Source organism: Mixophyes fleayi, chromosome 2, assembly GCF_038048845.1.
Source record: "Mixophyes fleayi isolate aMixFle1 chromosome 2, aMixFle1.hap1, whole genome shotgun sequence".
NCBI classification, from domain to species: Eukaryota; Metazoa; Chordata; class Amphibia; order Anura; family Limnodynastidae; genus Mixophyes; species Mixophyes fleayi.
Window position 1 is genome coordinate 35,784,274 of NC_134403.1, and position 27,605 is coordinate 35,811,878.

The 27,605-nt window shown below is 42.1% G+C and overlaps 1 protein-coding gene across 2 annotated transcripts; it reads right to left on the reverse strand.

Moving 5' to 3' along the window:
* Nucleotides 1-2,348: 2,348 nt before the first annotated feature.
* DCUN1D5 (defective in cullin neddylation 1 domain containing 5) lies at nucleotides 2,349-27,605 on the reverse strand. 2 transcript variants are annotated; one of them, XM_075198799.1, is made up of 10 exons: nucleotides 27,497-27,605; nucleotides 23,875-23,950; nucleotides 21,408-21,526; nucleotides 19,837-19,925; nucleotides 13,416-13,486; nucleotides 9,457-9,548; nucleotides 8,527-8,635; nucleotides 7,572-7,676; nucleotides 5,565-5,667; nucleotides 2,349-4,195 (listed from the first exon to the last, which is right to left on the reverse strand). In XM_075198799.1, exons 3-10 carry the CDS (start codon nucleotides 21,476-21,478, stop codon nucleotides 4,140-4,142), a joined length of 696 nt encoding a protein of 231 aa, XP_075054900.1. In that variant the 5' UTR covers nucleotides 21,479-21,526; nucleotides 23,875-23,950; nucleotides 27,497-27,605; the 3' UTR covers nucleotides 2,349-4,139. The 2 variants fall into 2 exon arrangements, with proteins under 2 accessions (XP_075054900.1, XP_075054901.1); XM_075198800.1 differs by lacking the exon at nucleotides 27,497-27,605 and adding an exon at nucleotides 27,419-27,442.

Sequence of the window (27,605 nt, forward strand, 5' to 3'; positions counted from 1 at the left end):
TCCTCAACTATACCCCACTCCCCCCAAAAAAAATTTTTATTGATCTCAAATGGGAGTCATAGAAGAAAAAAAAAGGAACTAATTATATATTAAATCATTTTTTTACATATAACTAAATATGATTCATCAGTGTTTAATATATGCAAGAGCAGAAGTCACCACCATGTTAATTCCAATTTAGGACAATTAATTGAGGAAGGGGGGGGGGGTGGGTGTAAGTAGTCAAATAATTGTATGTTTCCATTTGAAGAATATAGAGAAAGGGTCCCAGTGCACCGGTAATAAATAGACAATTGACCCTTCTCCTTAGATCACAATATTTTTCCTGGGAGGGGAGGAGGAGGAGGAGGAAGGGGGGGGGGCTGGGTTGAGAGGGTCTTCTAATAGGAACCGGGATTAGTACCATCTATTGTATTAAATACACTTCTTAATTTGAAGTTTTACATAATTCAGGGTGGAGATTACGCAACTCCCAAATGTTAAAAAAAACAAAACTGTTTTTTCACCCCCAGCCCATCCATTTGGATCAGATATGCTAATGTGTCTCTGAACAATAATAGGGGGCAGGTTATTTTGTTTCCAGACTCTTCTTTACATATTGTGCAGCGCTGCACTCTGAGGGGGTCATGACACAAACACATTATTTGCAATTAATTGTGTAGCTGGGAATTTATTATAATAATAATATCGTTTATTCAGTGCTGTCTTTTCTATTTATACTGATTAGAAAAATCACAGTTCTCTTTTTCAGAGCTGCACATTTTATAGTGGTGTAAACAGTTGCTTGAGGGCCCAAATATAAACCCTTTTTATTTGGCTTCATTTTAATAAGTCTGAGGCCTTTTGCGAATTGAAGGAGAGTCACCACGTTTTCCCATGACCCTGCCACCACCTTTGCAAGATACATTTTTCAGGTGCATAGAACCTTAATGACTCTTTAAGGGAACACAGTAGTTGAGGGAAGAACGATACAGACCAACAACATTAAACTTAAGGTAAATATGACCTGGCCCAAACGAGCTCACAATCTAAGAAGTGGGTAAGCACTTGCTCCTGGCTGCAGGCAGTTGGTAATGGCAGGAGCAATGCTAGTTGTTCCTGGCTCCAGGTAGTTGACAATCACAGGTACAGGGTTTAGTTTCTAGCTGCAGCCAGGTGGTTATTGCAGGTACAGGACTACTTCCTGGCTCCGGTCAGTTGGTGATTACAGACACAGTACAGGTTACTCCAGACAGTTGGTAATTACAAGTACAGCGCTACCTTGGCCATGGTACTGTCTCGCTCAAGATTTAATTGGACCCAATAATTTCATCATTTGGTGCACCAAAGCTGGCACTGGTTTCCTCAGCTTTTTGTTTTAAGATATCAAACAAGAATTTCTCTTTAGAGAATAGCAAACATCATGTTAGAGTCAATGTTCTCTAAATTGATTTGGAACCCCAGGATTATTTAATGACGCATGGAAGACAATTTCTCTCTATAATAATAATCAGTGAAGGTATTAATATTATTATTATTAAACCACTAATCCTAAAAATATATTTTTCTCCAGGAGCTATTCTGATTTCAGAAGCCAGTCTTAACAGGTGACAGTTACAATCCCCTCCCCTCTGCGCACAGCTCCCAGGAAGACTACCATCTTGGAGAATAGAAGAAATTGAGAATGGCAGTGCTGTACATCGGAGACTTTTTTGTTACTCTGAAATGAAGACTGTAATCCTCCAACATAGGTGATAACAAGGGTGTTAAGGGACGTAAAGGCATGTATATTTCAAATCTAAGGTTCCCAAGCATAAAGCCTAAAATGGTTCGGTCTGCTCCATGGAAACTGAGGTATTGGGAACTAGACCACTCTCTTCAACTAGCAGAGTTGCTCCTGAACTGCCAGGGATTCCAACAGCTCAGGGGCACCCCCAACTCCCCCCTCCCCCTACAAATGCTTCTTTTCTAGAATTAAAAACTAAAAAAGAAAATTCAAGCATCTGTCAGTTTTTACCAGAATTGAGTACTAGTGGGTAGTAGAACAAGCAGCCATTGTAGTGCCATTAGAGGCAACTTTTCTCCAATTGTTGGATTTTCGGCATGCAACCACCAATGCAAGTTTGGAAATGATGGCTAAAGACTCCAATGTGAGTGGAGTTGTCCTATAAATTAGTTAGCTTGGACTGAAAACCTTGAAACTAATGTCATGATCATTCAGAGATAATGTACTGAGAACTGGCAGCTTCCTACAGTTCCGTGATCCTACAGTTTGCTGTTACCATCAACAATGTCAAATGGTGGAGTCTTAACCATTTGCATTCTCTAGAAACATAAAATATAATAAAAAAAACATAACAATAAGGTAATTAATGATTCCAAAAACAAAATATTTAATGTGGCATGAAAATTAGACAAACAATTGGACAATTTACATGACATCTGGGAGAAAAAGTTAAGAGCAAGTGAGCGAGTAAGTGTCCGATAGAGCATATTTATTCTCCCTTTTATAATCCACTCCAAACTTTGAATGGTAATGAGGGATTTATCACTGCTCAATTTAATGTCCTTCTGCTCAGAAAATTAACAATAAATAATGACACTGGAAGAAAACTTTGGCAAAATAGGGAATCTGCTTAAATAACAAGTGGGTTTGTTGCAGTGCATTCAGCATTAGTGCCAAGAAAGGAGAGGCAATATAGGGAGCTGAATACGGGAGACTGGGATACAACAAGGCTCTTGGCTATTTATCACAGCTGAAAAAGGCATCATCTGTTGACCAAAGTTATATTCGCATCAGTGTAATTTGGAATATCGAGCACTTTTCAGACCTTAAAACCAGCTCATGGATCACAATCCCAAAAATTGAACAGTTAAGGTTTATTTAATAACCTGGTCAAAGTGCTTTCACTAGATGTAGTTCTGCTGTTAAAAACCTAGTATATGGCTGGTTGCCACAAACAGCACTTGCCAGATTGGTCCACTTACTTTATGAATTCAACGCTCAGTAGGGCTATACCGCAGGACAATTGCCAGTCACAGAGGAGAGACTGGCTTCGCTCAGCTACTCATGGGTAGAGTGGGATATCGTCAAAATTAAACGTGGGATTCCCCTTTAAATAAGCCTCTTAATGGGTGTACTACTAAAAAAAAAAAAAAAAAAAAAAAAAATGCTTATAATAAGACCTACTAATGGCTTCTAATGAGAAGCTTGAGACCCATTGACAATCCATGTGAAACTGTTGTGAGTTAAAAGTTTTAAGCTTTTCTGAATATTTTTAACATCTGAAATTGCAGTGTTTGACCATATTACCAAGTCACACGTCACTTCCCCACCTGCCAATGGATCCTCTGCATTGTAATAAAGGACTCTACATTGGTCTATAGAATTGTAGACACAAAATAGCTTTTAAGAAAACAGTGGCCAATTGCAGATACTGGCTTGCCATTACATTTACAAGGTATTCGGATTCAAAAACTCAACCTGCATTTAAAACAAAAAAATAAAAATAAAAATGTTGGGCAGAAAATAAAAAAAAAAGTTTTCTTTTTATTTTAAATAAAAACATATTGGGGAAATTACAACCTAAAAATGCATGTAACATGAATCCGGCCAGGGGGTGTTGGGGGGAGGGGGGCAAAAATACCCCCCAAAAAAACAGTAATGCAAAAACCTCCACAAAAACAAAGCATACTTTGTGTGTGTGTTTTAGGATCTACAACAGACAGACATGTCAGCCAACCAAAAATGTTCATTCCATCCAAGACACTCATCGGTCCAAACACAAATGTTATCCCCAGTGCTTCTGAATAATTAAGGAGGGGTGGAAGCCAACACTCATCATGTGAATTAATGGTTTAAACAGTTAGACATAGCCTGGAAAGGTTGCCATACCCAGTAAGTATTGGTGCAAACCTTTATCGGTACTGAAGACAAGTGTAAACGCCGTTAGATTTTAGATCACATCAACACCAGCGGTCACAGTCTGATGAAGGTTGTTGCCGATTTCACCTGTAACAAGTAAACTTCAGTTCCATTAAAGAAAAAAAAATAAAAAAAAAAATCTTATAGGTAGGCGGTTTCGGCAAAGATGAAAGTATTTTTCAAACACTTCATGTTCGGGCATCTGAAAGTTCATGTTTTTCCAGAATAGATCTTGCTATAATGTCTGGCGGACTTTATTCCACTCAACAAATTCATCAAGGAGAACTGGCCCTAGAAAGATGAGAGATTATTAGGCATATATTGCGCCAAGCTTTTTTAAAAATGCTTTTGGGCATAGAAAACTGCTTGGTTTGGCTTCCTGTATTCAACAGGTACTTGTAAAGGGCTCACGTTCAGGAACTTGCTTACTAGGATTTAAAGCTGCAAACCGTTAATATATTTTAATTTATTACTGAGATTAACCAAAGAAAGAGACCCCTATCTGTAATAACTTATCAGCAGACTTGTTTAACATGTGTTACAAGCTGTAACAAATATAACAAAGCAGGAAGGATCTGAAGGCCCAGGAGAGGGCACCTGCTGCCCATCACGTATTTAAATGGTCTCCACCCTGTACTGCAAACCCCTTTTTTATTATTACAGCTTTCAAGGACAATGAATAAAGTTATGAAAAGGGAACAGAGTGTAGGACCACAAGTAATGGGGCTAAATAGCAACGGTACCAGACAAACTATACACAGTATTATATCACTAATGGCTTCTGGGCCAGGAAACCACAAGTTATATATGGGAAAAAGCTTCTGTAAAGTAGAGATGCTCACTGACCCCTGTGAACTGGTTTTGGATCTGGATTACCTTCGTGTTTTAGTTTTGGCAAAACCACCCTCGTGTGTTTTGGATGTTTATTTGTTTTTTTAAATCCTATATCACATAATTTTGCTTTTTTTTTTTTGTTCCTATTATTATTATTAACCTCAATAACACTAATTTCAAGTCATTTGCAGTCAATTTTGACCACCTCACAGATCACAATATTATTTTCATACACTTTCGGACAAATACTGCAGCGACCTGGCTGGATGGTAAGTGACAGAGCAACGACACAAACACACGGCAGTTCCTAGCACATCTAGGACACATTGGCACACAGCAATGACAGAAAAGAAAAAAAGGGGGTCTGCCCTCCCTCTCACCGTTATGTTGAATCTTAAAAAGAAATTCAAAAATCCCAAGATAAGATGACGTAACGATGACGTTTTGCCTCGTTTTCAAATCCGAAAAATCGTGAAAGTACTCGGATGTACTAAGTTCGGGTGTGTTCGGTTCTCAGGGAACCAAGCCTGAGCATCTCTACTTTAAAGAAAAGGAAAGACATCTAACATCCCAAGTCATGGAGTTTGGGGTAAGGAAACTGCCAGCAACGAAAGATTCCCCCCCCCCACAAAGAGGCGAGATCAGCTCATCATTTACATAATGCTGAAACGGACTTTGCTTTTATCACTCACAGCACAGTGCTGCCACCTTACAGAGAGTCACACTGCTCTACGTCAGATGACGATCTGTCATTTATACAGTTCCCTGATCTGCAGAGGATATTGGCCAGGTTACCAGGTAGTACAATCTGTAGATAAACACTCACAGGCGCCATCTTCATCATAGTTGCTAAGGTCGGCATGGACAGTCCGGCTAAACTCTAACACGTTGTACCACTGGTCTTTGTTCATAACTCTGTATTTCGATTGCTGAAAAAGAAATCAAGTGGCAGGTTAGTGTTCTACTTTTTATACGTTTCTCAGCGTAATTCTGAGTACTGTAAAGGATAAACTAAATTTAGTTTTGGGTAGTGTTCAATAGGTTAGTTTAAAACAAACACCAATAGTGGACTCAGCACCTCTCTCTCATCTCAATGCTCAGCCTGTGTGTAACAGTCCAAGAGGAGGGTAAAGGCGGCTCCTGACGGATAATATAATTCCCCTGATTAATTTTGTTTTTCTCCCCAGGGCAAGTTCATATTTCTACCATTACCTCATTTGGACTAAATTGTTTATTTATGGTTATGTAATGTTAAACAGAATAAAGAGGAGGGGGGGGGGGGGGGGAAGAGCGTGCAAAAGAAATAACAATTGGTCCAAAATTTCTATGAAAAAAACAATTGTGCTTAAAATAAATCTTTCAAGATCAGGTCGCTGACGAGTCAGTGATCATGGTGGTTTTAGTGGTACATTGTAAGAAGTACAATGAAAGGGCTATGGAGGACTAGTTACTTTACAGTCTATACCAGTGTTGGCTAACTTGTGACACTCCAGGTGTTATGAAACTACAAGTCCCACCATGCTTTGCAAATATATAGCAGCTTATTGCTGGAAGGGTATAATGGGAGTTGTAGTTTCACAACACCTGGAGTGTCACAGGTTAACCAACACTGGTCTATACAGTTCTTCCATAGCACCTGGAGCACTATGACAGGAGAAAGTATAGAAAACCAGTGCATCCTATACACAATTACGGGGACTCTGAAACACGCATTTCTCTCTATAAATGGCCCTAAGCCCTTACGTGGGAGTGTCAGTTATACAGAAGTGAGTCCCTGTCTGCCCCCTATAGGTCTAACAAGTTAGTGTCCTTCATATTCAATCTTAGATTCTGAAAAGCAAGGAAAACCAATGGCATAGAATGCACATCACAAATCACTAACTTTACAGACCAAACATGAGATGTACTGTACAAAACTGTAACCATCACCTCTTTTATTAACTTCCACCCCCCCTAAAAAACTGAGTCCTCTCCACCCCTTTAACTCATTTTAATACTCTCGCTCTGCAGAATGAAAGCTCGTTTTGCTCACCGCTGCACACACTAGATATTTTACAAAGCGTCCCAACGCCTGCTTCAATCTTCTCCTCCTCACCGCCAGTGTTCTGCAAACCAACGCAATGTGCTGGAAAGCTCTGCACTAGAGCACCTATCTTGGCTCATATTGTCAAAGAGGAATCGTGTTGCGCCTCACTATCACATGTACACAAAAGAACGCTGTACACACACACACACACACACACACAGTGAGACGTTCTTGCTTTGCGAGGTCCAGGGACACTTGAAGAACACACATTGGGGTCAATTCAAGTAGGCAACGTTATTCTAGAAATAACACTGCGCTAATAGTATTAAGTACTATTAACCCCGATTTTTGCTCGCAGCCCCCGTACTAACGGTAATACTGCACACTATTATCATAGTAACGGTAATTCCTAAAATAACACTGCTGAACTGAATCGGCCCCATTGTGTTAAAAGGGAGGACAGACTATAAAGTTTAGACTATTAAACAGGAATTTTTCAAAAGTTGGTGCGTATAAGACCTAAGGGTTTTACATCAGTAAAATAGACCCTTTTTTGGTCTTAAAAAACCAAAAAAAAAACCAGATGAACTTTAAGGACAAATAACGGGAGTGAGTCATTTAAAGGCCATCAGATCTTGCAAGTAGTACACCATAGGCTACGTATGCCCTGCGCCCCCTAGTGGCAGCACCTTAACTCAAATAATCGCATGTCTTGAAGTCAATGTTTCACTGCACAAAGAACAAGGCTCAATATTTTTACACATGTGAAAAGGAAAAGTGCAGACATTGCCCAACAACCTCACTTACCTCAAGATACTGAAAAAATACGGAAAATAAGGGCCACGTTCTTCCTAGCAGAAGAGCCAACATTGATTTTGCTGTATCGATATCCAGACTTCTCTGGTCTTTGTCCTACAGTATTGCACAAAAATAAACCGGATATTAATAAAGGACACTATGTATGTGCAGCGTCCAGCTCTTTAACAAACGTGCAGAATGCAGATGACCCGTGGACCCAGCAGTTAGGTCTCGCTGTACTCTCATACAGTAGCCGATTGCAGGGTATCCGAGCTCCGCGATCAGAGGTGGCCGTTGTGTTGTCACAGGCGCCGTTTGCGGCCCATCGGGATTTGGCATCTATATCACATGCTATCAAGCAGACAACACATGAAAAGGCTTCGGAATAAAAGCAGTTACAGACAGAAGTTTCAATCGTAGGGATTCCTAGCCTGGATCTAAACCACTGGCCTGCACTTTGGTAAGAGATCCCGTCTGGACACAAAAATAAATAATTTTTTTAACAAAAATAAAGAAATAGTGCTGGAACCTAACTTTTGGGAATCACTTCTATTGATGTGAACGGCCATGTACCTTCCCTAGTTCCTAATGGCTCGAGAATGCAGAACTCCACATAACCTTGTCCACCCCTGGCAAGGGTAGCAAATCTATTGAATCCTCCGCCATTGGACAATAATATCATTAATGTCAGAGATATGGTGCAGAAACAACTTTATTGGAAAATTAAACATATTAGGAACAGGTATACAGTATGCTTCACTTGCAGCAGACAGCTGGATTTATAACAACCTGCTAAAGAACAATGTAGAATTATGTTCCAGATATGTACAGGATAAAGAAGTAAACAAAACAATTAACTACCAAGCTTTTTCTATATTTTATAAGAGGTTTGAAAGACAAACAATGAACTTACAACAGCACTGTCCATTGGGGACACAACTGGCGTTCTCAAACATGTACTTACCCTGGCAAAATCAAAAGCATATCGGTAAATATTCTTAAAGGCAGTGTTATCGTTCAGTTGAGCACGTAGATAATCAAATTTACCCTGTAACTTCTCTGTGCAGTCACATCTTAAATACAAGCATGAGAAGCAGAACATAAATTATTGGATAACATGGAACTAAGAGCAGAGTATCAGCAATAGGAAATATTGGTTCATCCCAGAGAAGATGGAAATAAAGAGAGTGGGCAAAAATGAATTTTGATCAGACTTTTAAAAATGATAGGACTACTTGATATCCAACCAAAGAGCAATGATGTGCTGGAACAGAGGGCTCGGAGGGCTGTCTGTTGCTCATCACACATGGAACTGGTTGCAATAGGTTACAGTATGTGTTCTACTTTGAGTATTTTATTAAATAGATCAAAATGCGTTATATAAAACATCACTGCATTCATACAAACTACACGTGCGTAGGATCCTGCTCCCTAGTAGAGATATAACAAGTGTATGACGGAGTACTAGAGAGATCACTGCTGGTATATATGCTGTGTGCATGTAGTCAGCATGGTCTAATCACAGTGCATGCACATAACACCGGAACTGCAGGAGGCATCAGGACCATTGATCCTTACACCAGCACCTCCTACACATGAGTACAACCATGTGCTGCAGTATCAGTGGGACTGCAGGGGTCACCATATGCAGAGTGCACTTCAACAAAAATTTGTAAAGAAGTTGGCTATGTGGGACTGTTGATTTAATACTTGTGAGTAGAACCAATACATTTCCCCGATCACTGGTGGAAGTCCAGTGGACAAATTTTTTTACATTTAAGCAGACTCTAGAATAGGCCCAATCTGCCTTTGCACATTTAAGGAAAGCGGCCAGCCTTACCCATTTCCCAGATAAATAAAAGGGACATATGAGGCATTATAAAAAGGATCTTACTGTAACGAGGTCATCCCTTTTAACCATTCCTCCTTTGTGAAAAAGCCCATGTTTTCGGCCTCTAGTTTCCAGGCCAGAACCAACATAATTATCTGGAAAACAAAACGAAGAAGAAAATAAAAACACAAATTACAAAAAGGGAAAGTAAACCAGAAAATGGGGGGGGGGGAATCAATGTTTTGGGAGAAGGTAAATAAAGAGACTGCAGGATCTTATCATTCATTGACTGACAGCTGTTTTATTTTTCCCATTGAGAGGGCGGGTTATATTCCATCTCTGGTAGGTCAAGAAGGTCCCCTTTCCAGTGGCCATCAAAGAGAATGGACAGGGAGTCAGTAAAACTCCTGAGGTCTACACTGGTAGATCCACAGGTACAGCACTACATCCACGGAGTAAAACACCATCTCCTTGGGATGCCAAGGGCTGGAGAACAAGAACGATACCACCAACTACTGCCACGAGGAATGATGGACCTGTACAAAGATGACCATTCTATATTCGTGAAACACGAGGTTAGGGGGCTAATAGGACATAACTAAGCTCAAGGATGACCTAGTTAAGGCAATAGCCAGAAAGTGAGAGGGGAGCAAAACAAAAACAAACCTCGACACACAGCGACCTACTCCACCACAATTCCCCAGGGTCTAGGCTTTCACCGCTTATGAAGTCCGCCACCCAGTGGTCCACCTCTAGGATGCAAACCACCAAGATGAATGGAGAAAAAAATGGTCTCTGCCCAGAGCAGGAGGTTTCCTTCATGGAAGGTAAACCACTGTAGTGGCATTGTTAGTTTATAACCCGATGGCCTGACCCTGAAGGACAGATGTCCCCGAGTTCAAGATCTTGATCAAAAGAGTGGACTACCAAGAAGACCACTTTCCCTGGGAACGAAGATAAAGAACTGTCCGTCAAATGAGGGTAGAGAAGTGTCTCACTACCAAAAAATAGGACAGATCCATTCACCATCCCAGTAAGGCATCCACTGTGAGAGATTATTGAAGGGGACTTGAAAGGTGGACAAACTGCGTACGGTCCAAACACAACAAAGGTAAAACAAAGCTTAGCAGACCACCTCAAAGGCATGACCATTGTCCAAACTATAATCATTTAGTAAACAATAGTTGAGCATGGGATGGTCATAAGGCGAGAGAGATAAGCAACAGGAGAGAGCAAACCATATCAAGGAAAAGGACCACCCATTGCTGTACTCTATCATAAGCAACCCAGAAACACCTTAGAAGTCAATGGCACCAGCTAAGACTTGGATCTAATGATAATCTAACCATTGGCCTTGGATGGTCAACCATGGGCCTCAGATGATCATCTGCAGATTTTCCTCCACCAGGCTCTGGAGTTGGCAAAAATTACTATGTTGCAAGGGAACTCGCTTGGCCGTCATTAATTTTGGTGAAGACTCACAGGAATAAGAACAAGCCCAAGAGAAGCACACCAATTTGGGAATGTGCCCACTGGAGAAAAAATGAAAAAGTAAGATGGGGATGTGTCTTATCGCCTGAATCACTCACTGAAGCTACTACCATCTTGAATCTTTTGTGTGGGAATGTTGGAGGGATCTTTTAGATTCAATACAGGGCTGAAGGAATCTTTGAGAAACCAGACAGTGCCGAAGAGAAGTAGTCAAGCCCCTAATCACCTCCAAGTCTATAGAGCTCACCCAGTAGCCTGGGGAACTTTCTGCATCAGCTCTGATCTGGGCTTGCCAGAGCTGTTCCATCCGCTGGAATGTCGCCTTTTTCAAAAGTATGGTCTAACAGCAAACACGGATGTAGAAACAAGGCTCTTCAAAAGGCCTGCCATTGACTTGGGGTCCTTGAATATCACAGTGTCTGGGAGAGGAACTGTAGAGTCCTAGAGCTAGAGTCAAAATCATTTTGAAGTTGCTGTTAGACGATCCCACACGTCTGTGAAAGTCATTATATACTTCAAGTCACTGCCAACTACACTGGCTGCAATGTTACTACAGCAGCTTTTGCCTCCTTTGCTTTATACAGATTGCACCTTTTATAAAAATTAAAACAACAAAAAAAAAAAACAAACACCACACAATAGGTGCAAATATTTTAGTAAAATGAATAAAAAGACACTTCTAATATCCACTACAATGTGTAAACTGTAGCAAACAAAGTACAATCTGATCAATGGACAAGGGCAACACCTTTTCATTTGTACCAGTTTTCACAGACGTCCCCCAGAGTTCTTTGCTCTCAGCATATACAGCTCAGCACCAACTCCTGAGACATTACCATGGCAGACTCCAGACCACCCATTCATCACAGTCATCCATATGTACACTTTCCTCTTACGTGGAATTCTTAAATATTTTAAATGTAATTTCGCCGAATATTATGTACCTTGAATTACTGTATTTTTATCCTTTATAAATAAGCATCATTGATGTTTAGGTAACCTTCACTTACAGATATAGGTGTAAACTTTCACATCATTAATTTATTGGTTTATTTATATCTTCCTGCAAATTTTACAACTTTATATTTAGTTCTGTACTTTACAAGCATGTAATCAGCTTTACTTGGCGACAAAGATATGACTGGAAAGCAGAGAAGCAAACTTAAAGATAAACTAATGTACTGTATGTAGTAAAGTCATCTAAATGTGGAAAACCCATTCAAAATGTGTCTCGCAATGAAATGACAGATTATCTGGCGGACGTCGGCGTTGGTAACACACACATCAGTGATGGTTCTAATAAGGAATCTCTCCAATAAGAGCTGTTTATACTACAATTCAAGCAGCGTTTTGGAACAAATATATTCTTTCCTAATCAGATATTTATAGGAACCTCCTAAAGATATTCACGCAAGTGCATAAGCCATAGAGCGACACAGCAGCGCTTGTATCCACAGGACGGACAGAGTAGACCTACATCGTTATTGGAGATGACGTATACAGAGGGTGAGAAGGCCTCATTTTGATCAAAGCCGTTTATTCGGTGGAGACACTGATCACCAGATATTCACTGCAGCAATACCCTTTATTTGAGGATCCTAAATAGATACTTTACGGTGTCTGTCCATTGAATACATTGAGATTATAGTTTATTATATGTAGTGCTATATATTCAGTTATTCTATATCCCAGTTTTGTTTTTTTACATATATTTTTATTATTTATAGTTTAACTGTATACAGTCTACTAAGAAATAAATGTGAATTATTTATATTCAGAGTTGCGACACAAGCTTTTTATTAGAGCATTTTTATATCTAAACACCAGGGGGTAAAATGTATGAACCTCCGATTTCAGTGAAAATTTAAAGCGGCGATGGCTTGTAAAGGCAAACTTGCCTTTATAAGCCATCGCCGATTTAAATTTTCACTGGAAAGTCGCCGATTTCCGGCTACTTGCAGAAATCGGAGGTTCATACATTTACCCCCCGGTCTCATTTCTCTTTTAATGTTTTCATATAACAATATGTCAAATAGCACAAATCTCTGAGGACAGCTGCTCTTTGTCGGGTTGGTAACATTTGGTTTACTACCTTCTTTTTATATTATCAAACCAGCACTCGCGGGAATCTCTCACTTGCTTATTGGCGTGTACGGTCAGTTTTATAACTGCCGCAATAGCATTCACCTGGCGTGATTACTCTGCATCACAATTCCAGTCTTCCATGTTTTGCTTGAAGTGCAATGAGAAAAGGATGAATGAATCTTTTACATATCATATGTCTAATTTGCCCAACTGGTAGGTCAGCAGATCTCTAAGGTTTTGTCTTTCTAGGACAGCATTTGTCATCCCCAAGTATGCAATAAAGTACTGTCATACAAGAATATGCTAGGGAGTGACAGGTACGCTTTGAAGATAGAGGATGCAAGTCTGATCCCCCCCTCCCCCTCCTTTCCAATCTGGATGTCAGTGACACAACAAAAGGGTTAACGCCATAAATCATTAATCAAGATACCCATTGTGTAACTTACATTCTCTGGTTCAACGCCTATGTCTTCACAGAATTTTTCCATAGCTTCCGGCCCGACGATTTCATCTGGACCTACCAAAAATCAATATAAAAAAATATTTATTTAAACACCAAAATCTATTGTGAACCAATGTGAATGTTTTGTTTCCAGCATCAGACCAGGAGAAAGCAACACAGCAATGAGTCAAAGAGAAGCCAATCGTAACCTGTACCAAGATGAAAGGAACGTCTTCCTCTACAAGGTGGGACAGCATGTCAATGCAGAGTAGGGATAATGCTTAATGATGCATAACCAATAATTCTATATTTGTTGAGGCCCAATATAAAATAAAGCGAATGATAGAAACCACAGTGGGTGCATTTTACAGTGACAACTCCCGTACAGTCTTCCTATTGATACCAGCAGGTAAGTAAGTGACAATAGTAGGTGTGAGTGGAATCACAGGACATTGTCCTGCACTGCTGGGCTGCTGATGTACGATGTTTGATGACCAAGGTGTCACAAAACAAAAATCTGGGAAACCACAGAGTACAATAACCCCAACAAAGACTCTCAGAATTGGGACCACAGCACCAGTTCTGCAGAACAGCAACAACCTGACTTACACACAGCCTGCAAAGAAAGCACAAGTTTAACAAAAAATGAATGTCACAAAGTGTGATGGGAGGGGGTGACCAGTGTACAATATTAGCAGAAATGGTGTACAGTGCACCATATGGTGCATTTGGAAGAAACCCATCACCCTGTGTCCATAGGGCATTAATCCCAATCTGCATCAGCATAGTGAGGCAAAGTCCTGTTATTTCAGGATCTTCTATGTAATGCATATTCCTAAATTGATATAATTTGCAAATCATTGTTATTTCTGTGCTGCCCCATAGTGGAAACACCACATACAATAAAATAGATTGTAACTTCTTGTCTGCAGAACAATTCAGCCAAACCCTTTATACAACATTCACAGCTGTTCACGTGCTTTTAACGCGTCAATCATCATCTATTTATATAGCGCCACTAATTCAGCAGCACTGTACAGAGAACTCACTTACATCAGTCCCTGCCCCATTGGAGCTTACAATCTAAATCCCCTAACATACACACAGAGTGAGAGAGACTAAGGGTAATTTAATAGCAGACAATTAACCTACTTAGCATGTTTTTGGAGCACCTGGAGGAAACCCACGCAAACATGGGAAGAACATACAAACTCCACACAGATAAGGCCATGGTTGGGAATCGAACTCACGACCACAGTGCTGTGAGACAGAAGTGCTAACCACTAAGCCACCGCATTGCCCACGTCAAGCAGGAATCTATTTGAATAGAAAACGAACATCATCACATGAAAGCTAGAACATGTGGTGTCCTTTAATATTGAACACATTTCAAATACAAATTGTGCAATAAAATGATTATATCTTAAAATGTGTTTTTCATGCTTTAAATAACACTTCAATAGTACAATAATAGTGCTCAGATGTGAAGAAGCCTTTTCTCTGGGGATCACTAAGCAAAAGCAGTCAGACAGCTGGAAAATAGTTAAAATGATTGTACAGTCTCACTCCTCTCGTCAAGACAACTACCCCTTCCTTTAAGCCGATGGCTGGGAGGAACCCTGGACTGCGTGACCGATTGGCATGTGTGCTCCAGATGCACGGCTTCAGGTACCAGGGGTGGCAGGAGACATTAAAGCAGGCATGGATGGAAAGCCATAAACTCTAGCACATTTATTCAACCATAATGTAGAAGAAAAATAACTGATAAATAATACACATGTTCAGTTTTTTTGTCCGTTCAATTTAGGAGAATTTTATCTATCAGATTCACACAGAAATGGAGACACTGAACACTAGTTAAACAAAATGTATATGATAAAGAGACAAAACTCAGGATAACAAATAGCTGTGAAGATCCATCTTCCTAAACAAAGGATAGAGGCACACATTAACATTTCTTAGACATGAGTTCATTACACTGAAGTCAGTGCTTGGTTATAATGAAGGGAGCATGTGGTGCACTCCTTTAGTTTTCAAAGTTCTTTTTGGAGGAAATTTTAGTCATTTTTGTCACAGGGGGGAGTCCACAAACATAATCTTTAATCTGAACAATTATCTGATGGGTCCGCCCTGAAGCCCCAAGCTGTTACTGATTCCCTTCCTCCATGAACTGCTCGCAATTCATGTGAATTTAACATTCAGGAGGTGATAGAAACACAGTGTGCCCCAAATGGAATTAGAGAACCAGATTTAAAGCAAGTATAAAAAGGCCATTTTCTCCATCACCCAGTTTGGGGAACTGCTACATACATATGTACAGAGGACAAGGGGGCTGCCTGACAACTGCACGGCTGAGGGTCCATGCCACTCCCCACAGTGTCCACTTCCATTACACACGGGATCACAGGAGGGAGAAAGCGTCACCCCACAGTGTCCACTTCCACCACACACGGGATCACAGGAGGGAGACAGCGTCCCCCCACAGTGTCCACTTCCACCACACATGGTATCACAGGAGGGAGAGCGCGTCACCCCACAGCATCCACTTCCACTACACATGGGATCACAGGAGGGAGACAGCGTCACCCCACAGCATCCACTTCCACTACACATGGGATCACAGGAGGGAGACAGCGTCACCCCACAGTGTCCACTTCCACTACACACGGGATCACAGGAGGGAGACAGCGTCACCCCACAGTGTCCACTTCCACTACACACGGGATCACAGGAGGGAGACAGTGGGAACCAATCATGGAAGGCTACAGCTCAGGTGTTGCACTCTGTATAACCAGTCCAAACATTACACCAAAAAACAACAACAAAAAAAACAAAACCTATTTAGACTTCTAATTAAGTGACAATTTTTCTGTGTTATTCACATCGATATCTTATCCACTGGGGGCACCGTTTTCTACAGATCTTAGTAATCCGAGTGGAGGGTTCTGCTAATCAAGCTTGCAAAAAATTAATAAAGGCAAATACATGCTCCCTCTTTATACCACTATCCTCTTTTACTGCTAGATTATTATTTATTATTATTATTTATTTATTTATTTATAAGGCGCCACAAGGTTTCCGCAGCGCCAAAATATATTCTGATATATACTGTAACAAAAGTGGATTAAAGTCTATTACCCCCGTAGTATGTTCCCCTCCCAGTGACGATCAGGCCTAGCTAACCTGTGGATTCTCGGCTGTGGTGGAACTACAAGTCCCAGCATGCCCTTTTAGCAAATGCTTGTAGATCCACAGCAACTAAACAGCCACGTGATGCCAACCTTGGATGTAGGCTATTACCCTATAAGTATAAAATATATTTATATAGTCCAAAGATAAAAACAAAACAAAAACTAGTGACTCACAAAAGTGCGTTACGACTTATAGGACAACTAAACCCTCAAATTTGTAATTCTTAGGTGTGAAACACAAAAAAGGTAAAATACAAGGAATCAATTACAATAAAGCTGAGCCTCGGTTGTGACATCACTGTACGATTCAACCAATCCGCCTTACTTGGTGCACATCATGGGGATTTAACCCCTTCAGTATCAACTCGTCCGGCGGCCCAAAGCCACACATCCCACACATCCATTTAGTATAAACTCAATTTTTATATTAGGTGCACAGTGCCGACAATCCATCAACTCCTTTGGCGCCGCAGCCCCGGACATGAACTGCTCCGGTGCTGCATTGCCAGTGTCAACACGTGTGGGTGGGGAGGGAGGTTGTATTAACTTTGTGTTTTGTCTCTGTATTTTTTTTATTTATTTTTTAAATTTGCTAAAAAGCACATAATTTGGCTCTTATTTTTGTTCCAACATTATCAACCACAAATAACATTAATTTCCAGTCAATTTTAGTCAAGTGACAAGAACACTGCTACCCGTTTCTGTGTGAGCAATGGTGCTGGATCTCCTGGGGTGGGAGGTACTTCTAAAATCCAAAACTCACGAAATCCGACGACACAACAATGTTTTGCCTCGATTTCAGTTCCGAGAGCGTGCCGTAATCTAATATATAAAAGCCTAGCGGCGTGTGTTAGTGTGTGTGGGAAAAACTATTTTCTCAGAAAGGGCTCATCCAATTGACCTGAAATTTGGTATACTGACATTATTTGACAAAAAAATTATAATAGTGAAGTCAGTTAACTTCCATCATCCCCCCTTACCCCCGTGGGAGGGGTAGTAAAGGCTAAATTTACGAGTTGAGGGGTCAAACTCATTTTCGTGAGGTAATTTTACCTCATGAACACACATGCTGTGTTAGTGTGTGTGTGGAAAAAACTACCGGGTGACAGAGTGCTCAAGCTGCATCGCCACCTGCTGGGCGGAGTTATATACTACACTGACATACTAAATTCTTAGCATTATCTAATACAGCGGTTCCCAAAGTGTGCGCCGTGGCTCCCAGGGGTGCCGCGACGCTGTCACTGGGGTGCCGCGACCAGCCAGAGGAAAAAAAACAAAAAAACATACCAATCCGTGCGGCGCCGGGACCCAGCATCCTCCTCTCTCCTGCAGCGCGCCCGACAATCAGTGACAAGCTGCGGGAGAGAGGAGGATGCTGGGTCCCGGCGCCGCGCGGATTGGTATGTTTTTTTTCTTTTTCCTCTGGCTGGTCACGGCCGCTGCTTTAACCCTTTCATGCACTATGAAGTTTTTTTGTATCATATGTGATGTGCCGCACTGCAGAATAATGCTTAAAAGTCTAGTACAGGTGCCCAGAATCCCTTCTCAAGACGAAACTTTAAATTCCAATATAAAGAGAAACCATTGGGATGCCATTTCTGGCACTGAATGAACACTTGCACTGTCTGTGTTTTGCGCCGCGCGGATTGGTAAGTTTTTTTTTTCTTTTTCCTTTGGCTGGCCGCGGCAGAGGGGGAGCAGTGTGGCGGAGGGGGGCAGAGTGAGAGAGGGGCAGAGTGAAAGTGGCAGAGAGAGTGGCAGAGTGAGAGGGGCAGAGTGAAAGTGGCAGAGAGAGTGGCAAAGTGAGAGGGGGGCAGCAGGGGCAGCGAGAGAGGGGGGCAGCGAGAGAGGGGGGCAGCGAGAGAGGGGGGCAGCGAGAGAGGGGGGCAGCGAGAGAGGGGGGCAGCGAGAGAGGGGGGCAGCGAGAGAGGGGGGCAGCAGGGGCAGAGAGAGGGCAGCAGGGGCAGAGAGAGGGCAGCAGGGGCAGAGAGAGGGCAGCAGGGGCAGAGAGAGGGCAGAGAGAGGGCAGAGAGAGGGCAGAGAGAGGGCAGAGAGAGGGCAGCGGGGCAGAGAGAGGGCAGCGGGGCAGAGAGAGGGCAGCGGGGCAGAGAGAGGGCAGCGGGGCAGAGAGAGGGCAGCGGGGCAGAGAGAGGGCAGCGGGGCAGAGAGAGGGCAGCGGGGCAGAGAGAGGGCAGCGGGGCAGAGAGAGGGCAGCGGGGCAGAGAGAGGGCAGCGGGGCAGAGAGAGGGCAGCGGGGCAGAGAGAGGGCAGCGGGGCAGAGAGAGGGCAGCGGGGCAGAGAGAGGGCAGCGGGGCAGATGGGGCAGCGCTGAGAGAGGGCAGCGCTGAGAGAGGGCAGCGCTGAGAGAGGGCAGCGCTGAGAGAGGGCAGCGCTGAGAGAGGGCAGCGCTGAGAGAGGGCAGCGCTGAGAGAGGGCAGCGCTGAGAGAGGGCAGATGGGGCAGCGTGAGAGGGGGCAGCATGAGAGGGGGCAGACAGGGCAGCGTGAGAGTGGACAGAGGGGCAGCGTAAGATGGGGCAGCGTGACTGGATGCAGAGGGGCAGAGTGTGTGGAAATGAAGGAGGTCACAGTGTGAGTTAGTTGTCAATTATTCTTTGACAGAAATATAATTGAAAAAAATATATAAAAATATTTTTTCCTTGGATCTATGCGTATTATTTTTGCATACAACTAAATAAGTATTTCTGTCCTGACCTAAATACTTAATACGTTTTTTTGACCCAACTACTCCTAAAACAGGACTGCTCGGTAATTATTTTGGAGTAGCCTTGAAAAAATTATGGAGACTCTAAGGGTGCCGCGAACTGCAAAAGTTTGGGAACCACTGATCTAATATATAAAAGCCTGTGTGTGTGTGGCGATGAAGATGACAAGAACCTTTTTAACACCTTAAGTAGCTTGATTTGACTAGAATGCATGAGTATCATGCACGGGTTAACATTATATATATATATATATACACACACATATACACACACACACCAAATTGTGTATTTGATTGCTCTTAAAGCTACACCACAAGGCATATGACCACTAAATACCATGGTAAAACAAAGACGAATTCAAAGCTGTAGTAATCTTACTTCCTGCAGCAGTGTCTGATGTTTAAATGTCAGCTTTATAAGCCAGCAGTAAAGACGTAAACAGGCTGAGCTGTACTTGCTGCGGTCCATGGACAGGAGGAATGTGTGTACACCATGTATACCTTACTGACCTGCGTACTCATAGAACCAAGCCAGGCACTTCTTGCTAGAAAACAGATCTTCACTTATTATTCTACTCGGTGCTTGTGTCCTGCAATAACTAAGGGGAAACAAAAAAAAAAAAAAAAAAGCAGTATTAAAAAAGGGGAAATAGATTGAGGCATAGTTTGTACAATTCATTTTAGGCCTTTTCCTGCTTCTGAAAAACAAACCCATAGAATCATAGATACAGTAGTAATGAGTTTATACTAACCTGTTTCTCAGCAATGTATTCATTTTAACACAGGCGTATACCGAATTTATAGCATTAAGAAAGTTTAGTGTTCCTGTGTTGTGATTACAGGACCCGTATTTCAAAATAAATTACAGAATAATGAATGTATAACATTAATCACCACACACACAAAACACCCTCAGGAAACAGATAATCTGACTTTCCAATACAAATAACGGATATGCTTTCATGCAGTGTTCTGAGCATTTAATAGTATAGTAAACACAACTAAAATAAAGATGATCCTTGTGAGAAATGGATGTATACATGCACACAGGCATTTATAAACCAGGAAAGATGCTCAGCATCTTACCAACGTGTGTTACTAAGGCTAGAAAGGATTGATCTATAGGAAATGAGCAGTGGCACTAGGGCCATCTGGGATCTCCCCTGCCCCCTTTCTCTCTCCCCGTTGCTTCACTGGCTCTCTTATGTACCCGATTCTGTTTACCCTCCCTTAGGATGTAAGCTCGTATGAGCAGGGCCCATCTTCCCTCCTGTCTCCATACCTGTTCTTCCACTCCGTCTCTACTGTATCTGCCTGCCTGGAGTTTCTGAAGTACTGGTACTTTGTGTTTATTGTTCTGTACTGTCTTACCCTGTATAGTCTACTATTTGTACCATGTACGGCGCTGCGGAAACCTTGTGGCGCCTTACAAATAAACGATAATAATAATAAACCACGCGCTGGATACAGGGGGATGGGGGGGGGGGGGGGGGAGCAGGGGCAAATGCACGATTTGTAGATGGAGGTTTCCACACCACGCCACCAGTGGGCGTGACCAGCATGAATGGGGGCGTGGCTATAATATTAGTGATTGGCTGCTCTCCAACTCTTCCTATCCCTATAATATACATGGGCAATGCTGCGTGCACTACTGTTAAGTGCACGTAGCTCTCCCTTTTCAAGCAGAGCCATGTAAAGCGGGGTCAGGGTCCAGCTACCTCAATTATACAGTGCCTCAGGCTTGGAGGTGGTTTCCAGGCACTATGAAACACCCCCCCCCCCCAGTTTTCCTATGGGGGGGCTACCTGATATGCTCATTACTGGTGAATGAGAAATGTGATGGTCCCTATGGCCTGCTAAACATGGCACTCATGGAGCTCTATGGTGGGTACGTTCAATATATTATAATAAAATGTGAATTGCTTAACATTTACAGGTATGAATATAGCCCAATTCTCCACTCCCAGACAATTGACTCCAATCCTATATTGTGGTACTGTCAGCGGGTGCCACTGAATCTCCACAATACTGTTATTTGTAGAGGAGTCATTCTGAAGGACTCCACCAAGGCCTGCTCATACCTGGTTATTCTACATTTCTTTAGGTTCACTTCATCAGTGGAGGAAGATTTTCTCTTTTTTTTCACAGGCATGTTGTTGTGAGGGGATGTATGAAGTATAATGAAACACAGTCAGGGCTTCTGCAACAAAAACAGAGAATAGATCATCAAAAATCAGCTGTAAAATATACATCCCAATAGGAAGTCTGGTGGTTATACAACATATTAATATAAAACAGCTGGAGATTCATTTACAGCGCACCTGCCGCCTACACAGCGGAGGCAGAGTTTGTGTAGGCTGAACCAATATACATTAGAGTGTAAATCACCACTGAGGTCCCTAAAGACCATTATTCATGAGGCATGACGAGTATTAAACACTGGGGGCCGGATTCGTGTCCAAAAGAAACTCGCACGTAACTTCCTTATTCAAAAAGTGCGCGAAACTTGTCCGTAATCCTGCACGTACTCAAACCAAAGCTTATCCAAGACATGTTTTCATTTGAATCTGCCTACACAGTCCTGGCCGTACTTAGACACACAGAACAGATTGCAGTATACGCACAATAACAGTTCACATCAGAACGCATAAAACTTTTTGTTTTAACAAAATAAAACAAAACACAACTGTTAACAGTACAATCATTTTAGTAAATATTTTCAAATATACATTTTTTTGTATTGTTTTTCTATAAAGAGAATAATCAATGCATACTGTACATACAATGTGTTTTTATAGTGTATCTTGGTTGCCTACAATAGCTAATTATTATTATTTGATAGGAAGAATATCCAAGTGGTTATTCGCTGTATGTATAGCATAGGAATCAATGAGACTTCTACTTGTGACACTGATCCAGGCTCTGTGGGAAAAGGATTAAAAAACCATCCTCTCTTTTTAACACTAAATAATATGTTAATATATGAGAATCAATAATAATTTTCCACCAGCACCTCCATCACACAGCAAACAGACCAGGGCTATAGTAACACAGAGACATGGGCTACTAGAAAAAAAATGTTCAGTTTACTTTCATAAGCATCTCAGATATCCGTTATTAAGTCATATTACAGCACTTTTATTCAACAACGTGACAGTATACGTAAAATAACTTACATACACCAAACGTTATACAACCTGTGTTACAGCTGTATAGTTTCTTCTACATTCACCTTTTTACACACCTGCAAGAAATTAGTAATCTTCTGGGAAGCTATGAATATTCATGAGCATCAATGAGAGTACAGCCCCTGTACTGGCAGGAGCATGCTCACTGTGCTCCAGAGAAACATCCAGTGACATCATCACACTGCCAGCTTACAGTACATTCATTATCATTCATTTATATAGTGCTCACATCAGTCCCTGTCCCAATAGAGCTTACATTCTAAATTTCCTAACACAGACATACACACACACAAACTAGGGTCAATTTTGATAGCAGCCAATTAACCTACCAGTATGTTTTTGGATTGTGGGAGGAAACCCACACAAACACAGGAAGAACATATAAACTCCACACAGATAAGACCATGGTCAGGGAATCAAACTCATGACCCCAGTGATGTGAGGCAGAAGTGCTAACCACTAAGCCACCGTGCTGCTCACCATTGGTTCTGATTGACCACTTGAGATCAGTATCACAGGAACTTCTGCCCCACATCACCAACTACCGGTAGTTTATAAAATGCCTTAGGCATTCTTTCAAGCAGAAAAATAAGCAAAAGTGTGCCCTTCTTATTCTCCTATAAATGTAAGGTGGGTTAATAACTGTACTTTGTAATTAAGCTTTTAGTCAGGCTGTACCATTAATGTTTGATTGTTCAAAACACATGACAGGTGCATGTCAAAGGATCCACTTAACAAAATGTACTACCACGATCCTAGCTAACTGATGAATGTCAAAACTCCCGACCTCCTAGTTCTACCTCTGTCTCGTCTCTGGTAACCACCTCTCACTTCCGTCTAAAAGACTTTTCTCGTGCTGCTCCCCACTAATGGAATTCCCTACCATGCTCAGACTTTCCCCCAGCCTTCAAATTTTTTAGACGCTCTTTAAAAACCCATCTCTTTTTTAAAGGTGACCTTATCCCCGATAATACTATTCACACTAATGCACTCACAACTATCCCAAAGTCCACTAAGCCACACTCACTCCTCTTGTTTCAGCTGTGCCCTCCTCCACTTAGAATGTAAGCTCTCTAATGAGCAGGGTCCTCCATACCCTTTGTTTTCATGTCTTCATGTATTTTGTCTTCCTTGTATGTCCTTATTTTTTTGTATGTACTGTTTTCCCTACTGAACGGTGCTGCGGAGCACTGTGGTGCCTTACACATCTACGATAATAATAAAAGGACATTCCTATAAGTAGAAAGCTTTCACAACACACCTTACTGTAATGTGATCTAGGGATGTGGGACTAAACAGATTATTAATTAAAAACAAACCTTATTTTAAAACAGCACTCTTTTACAAAGTATGTACTTACCTATTAGTTTTACAATCTAGCCTTTCTTGGACTGGGAGGGAATAGGATGGCTTCTCTCAAAATGAGTGCTGCAGTGCTATAGAGAGAAAAAGATATTCAAGACAATAGCAATATTGTGCCATTTACAAAATATTGTCTACTTAAAAAGCTTGAAAGAGTAAATACAGAAATCTGCAGCACCATATTCTGAATGTGCTGGCAAAGCAGTTTACATTTTCCAACCATATCAGTAATTTGAGCATGAAAATCCTCAAATATATGGCTGCATGCAGAGAGCAAAGAAATTCAGCAACAGTAAATGATTTCCTGGGACATTATGGTTATTTATTCAATTAATGACACAAGACAATAGAGCTTATTTTGACAACATTGCATTTAGGTGCAAATATTGCACTGAACCACAGCAAGCAATTAGCTTGTATCTGCCTAGTACAACATAGACAGCGAAAACAAGCCTATGATTGGTTACTATAGTTTAGTGCAAATTTTGCTTCCAGTGAATTGGGCATGATGGTTAAGGACTAAGTGGAGAGTCCATGCTATCTGGTGACAGATCACCAATTAGTGTATATGTGAATAATTTGGGACAGTTGACTTAATTGCATCCAAAACAGAGATAATATTCCCTCCTCCCAGAGTCCTCCCCTTAAATCTGCCTCACTATCAACAACAACACAATCTCCTCAGTCTCCCAGGCCTGCTGACTTGGTGTTAACTCTTGACTCTCAGTTCTCCTTCAAAAATTTTTTTTTTTAACCCTCGATGACTGCAATCTCCACCTATCTGCCATTCAGTTTACCTATCTATCCAAGCTTCAATCTGTCCTTCATGCTGCAGCAAGACTGGTTTTCTTCCCACTGGCTTCCCATATCCTCCAGAATCCAATTCAAGTATCTCTCCCTCACCCACAAAGCCCCCAGTAACCTTTCATACTTCTCAAACCACACCTCAATACACTCACTCTCACTCCCTTTTAGACAAATCTCTGACCTTCAGCCCACCTCATCTCTGATACCCACTCCTCACTCCCTCCTAGAAGATTTGTATAGCGCAAGTTATAGTTACCCACTTATGGAAATCCTTACCATGCCCAATTAGACTCTTCCATCAGCCGTTATATCTTTAAACACTCTTTGTTTTCACAGCTATGTATTATGTCTAAACTGTGTCTCACTGCTTTACATATGCTCCATTTTCCCATGCTGTGAAAAATTGTGGCACCTTACAAATCTACAAGAATACTAATTGCAAACAAACAAAATCATGGTGTGCAGTTTGCAGGAAAAATACTATTCCTTCTGTGAGGCATTTGGCAGACAGTAATGAAAACCATCTACAATATTGACCAATGCAAGCTCATCAGATCATGGGCCTCTTTCCGGTCACTATTTGAACTCTGAACACTATAGTAAACAACTGAATTGTGTATATGCGAGGTCCACTGCATGCGCTGCCTTGTTGCTTTTGTACAGCAAAGATTTCTGTATTGGACATGCATCGAAGTACTTAAATGAATAACAAACTCTAAAAAGAGAATTCTCCTCAGATAATTCAGGAGACTGCTGGGTAAAATTAACTAGAATCCAGCAAAATTAAGGAGACATTTTTATGTCTGAATATAATTATGTGAACATACAGAAGTGTACACACAGGGATATGCACTAGGGAATATAATAGTGTGAATATAGAGAAGTGCACACACAGGGATATGCACTAGGGCAGTGGTTCCCAAACTTTTGCAGTTCGCGGCACCCTTAGAGTCTCCAAATTTTTTCAAGGCACCCCTCCAAAATAATTATTGAGCAGTCCTGTTTTAGAAGTAGTTGGGTCAAAAAACTGTAATAAGTATTTAGGTCAGGACAGAAATACTTATTTAGTTATAGGCAAAAATGCCCCCTCTGCATCCAGACACACTGCCCCCTGTCCCGCTGTGTCCCCCCAGCACTGCCCCCTGTCCCGCTGTGTCCCCCCAGCACTGCCCCCTGTCACGCTGTGTCCCCCCAGCACTGCCCCCTGTCACGCTGTGTCCCCCCAGCACTGCCCCCAGTCACGCTGTGTCCCCCCAGCACTGCCCCCAGTCACGCTGTGTCCCCCCAGCACTGCCCCCAGTCACGCTGTGTCCCCCCAGCACTGCCCCCAGTCACGCTGTGTCCCCCCAGCACTGCCCCCTGTCACGCTGTGTCCCCCCAGCACTGCCCCCTGTCACGCTGTGTCCCCCCAGCACTGCCCCCAGTCACGCTGTGTCCCCCCAGCACTGCCCCCTGTCACGCTGTGTCCCCCCAGCACTGCCCCCTGTCACGCTGTGTCCCCCCAGCACTGCCCCCTGTCACAATCCCTCTCACTCCTCTGCCGCGGGCCAGACATAGCAAAAAGAAAGAACACAAAAACTTACGAATCCGCCGGGCGCCAAGACCCAGCAGCCTCCTCTCTCCCGCTGTCACTGAATTTTGAGGTCAGTAACAAGCTGCTGCGGGAGAGAGGAGGCTGCTGGGTCCTGGCGCCCGGCGGATTGGTAAGATTTTGTGTTCTTTCTTTTTGCTATGTCTGGCCCGCGGCACCCCAGTGACAGCGCCGCGGCTCGCACACTTTGGGAACCGCCGCACTAGGGAATATAATCGTGTGAATATAGAGAAGTGCACACAAAGGGATATGCACCAGGGAATATAATCGTGTGAATATAGAGAAGTGCACACAAAGGGATATGCACTAGGGAATATAATCATGTGAATATAGAGAAGTGCACACACAGGGATGCGCACCAGGGAATACAATCATATGAAAACAGTGAAGTGCACACACTGGGAAGTGCACTAAGGAATATAATAGTTTGAATATACAGAAGACACAGGAATGTATCCATGTAGACAGGAGTGCACACACAGTGTCATATACTAGGAGACATTATGTGACTGTACAGAAGAAGACACACAGGGATATGCACTAGGGAATATAATCCTGTGAATAGAAAAGTGCACACACAGGGATATGCACTAGGGAATATAATCATGTGAATATACAGAAGACACAGGAATATATACTAGGGAATATAATAGTGTGAATATACAGAAGTCACAGGAATATATACTAGGGAATATAATAGTGTGAATATACAGAAGTCACAGGAATATATACTAGGGAATATAATAGTGTGAATATACAGAAGTCACAGGAATATATACTAGGGAATATAATAGTGTGAATATACAGAAGTCACAGGAATATATACTAGGGAATATAATAGTGTGAATATACAGAAGTCACAGGAATATATACTAGGGAATATAATAGTGTGAATATACAGAAGTCACAGGAATATATACATATACACAGGAGTGCACAGACAGTGACATATACTAGGACATTATGTGGCTGTACAGAAGACGACACAGGGATGTGTCAATATGCACAGTGCACACGCAGTAACATGGGGCACGGTCATACCCAGCACACACGCAGTACACAGTGTCCTGCATTGGGGGATATGATCATACATACACCAGCACACAGCACACACACTAAGAGGATATGATGATGATGTAAATACACAGAGCAGCCCGAGGCAGCAGGGACGTGTGATCAGGACGTCCTCCTCCATCCCCCGGTCATCCTCCGCTATTGTTACCTCTCGGCTCCGGGTGGTGGTGAAGCCCAGGCGGGAGCGCACTGACTCACTGGCCGGCCGAGGGATAACGTCGCCGAGCTGACGTCACCGGGAAGCGCTGATGACGTCA

Coding starts and splice junctions, on each gene's coding strand:
- DCUN1D5 (XM_075198799.1), bottom strand. CDS start 21,478: ATGCCTGTGAAAAAAAAGAGAAAATCTTCCTCCACTGATGAAGTGAAC. Junction 8,636..9,456: donor AAAGGGATGACCTCGTTACA/GTAAGATCCTTT, acceptor CTTGTATTTAAG/ATGTGACTGCACAGAGAAGT. Junction 7,677..8,526: donor ATGCTTTTGATTTTGCCAGG/GTAAGTACATGT, acceptor GCAATACTGTAG/GACAAAGACCAGAGAAGTCT.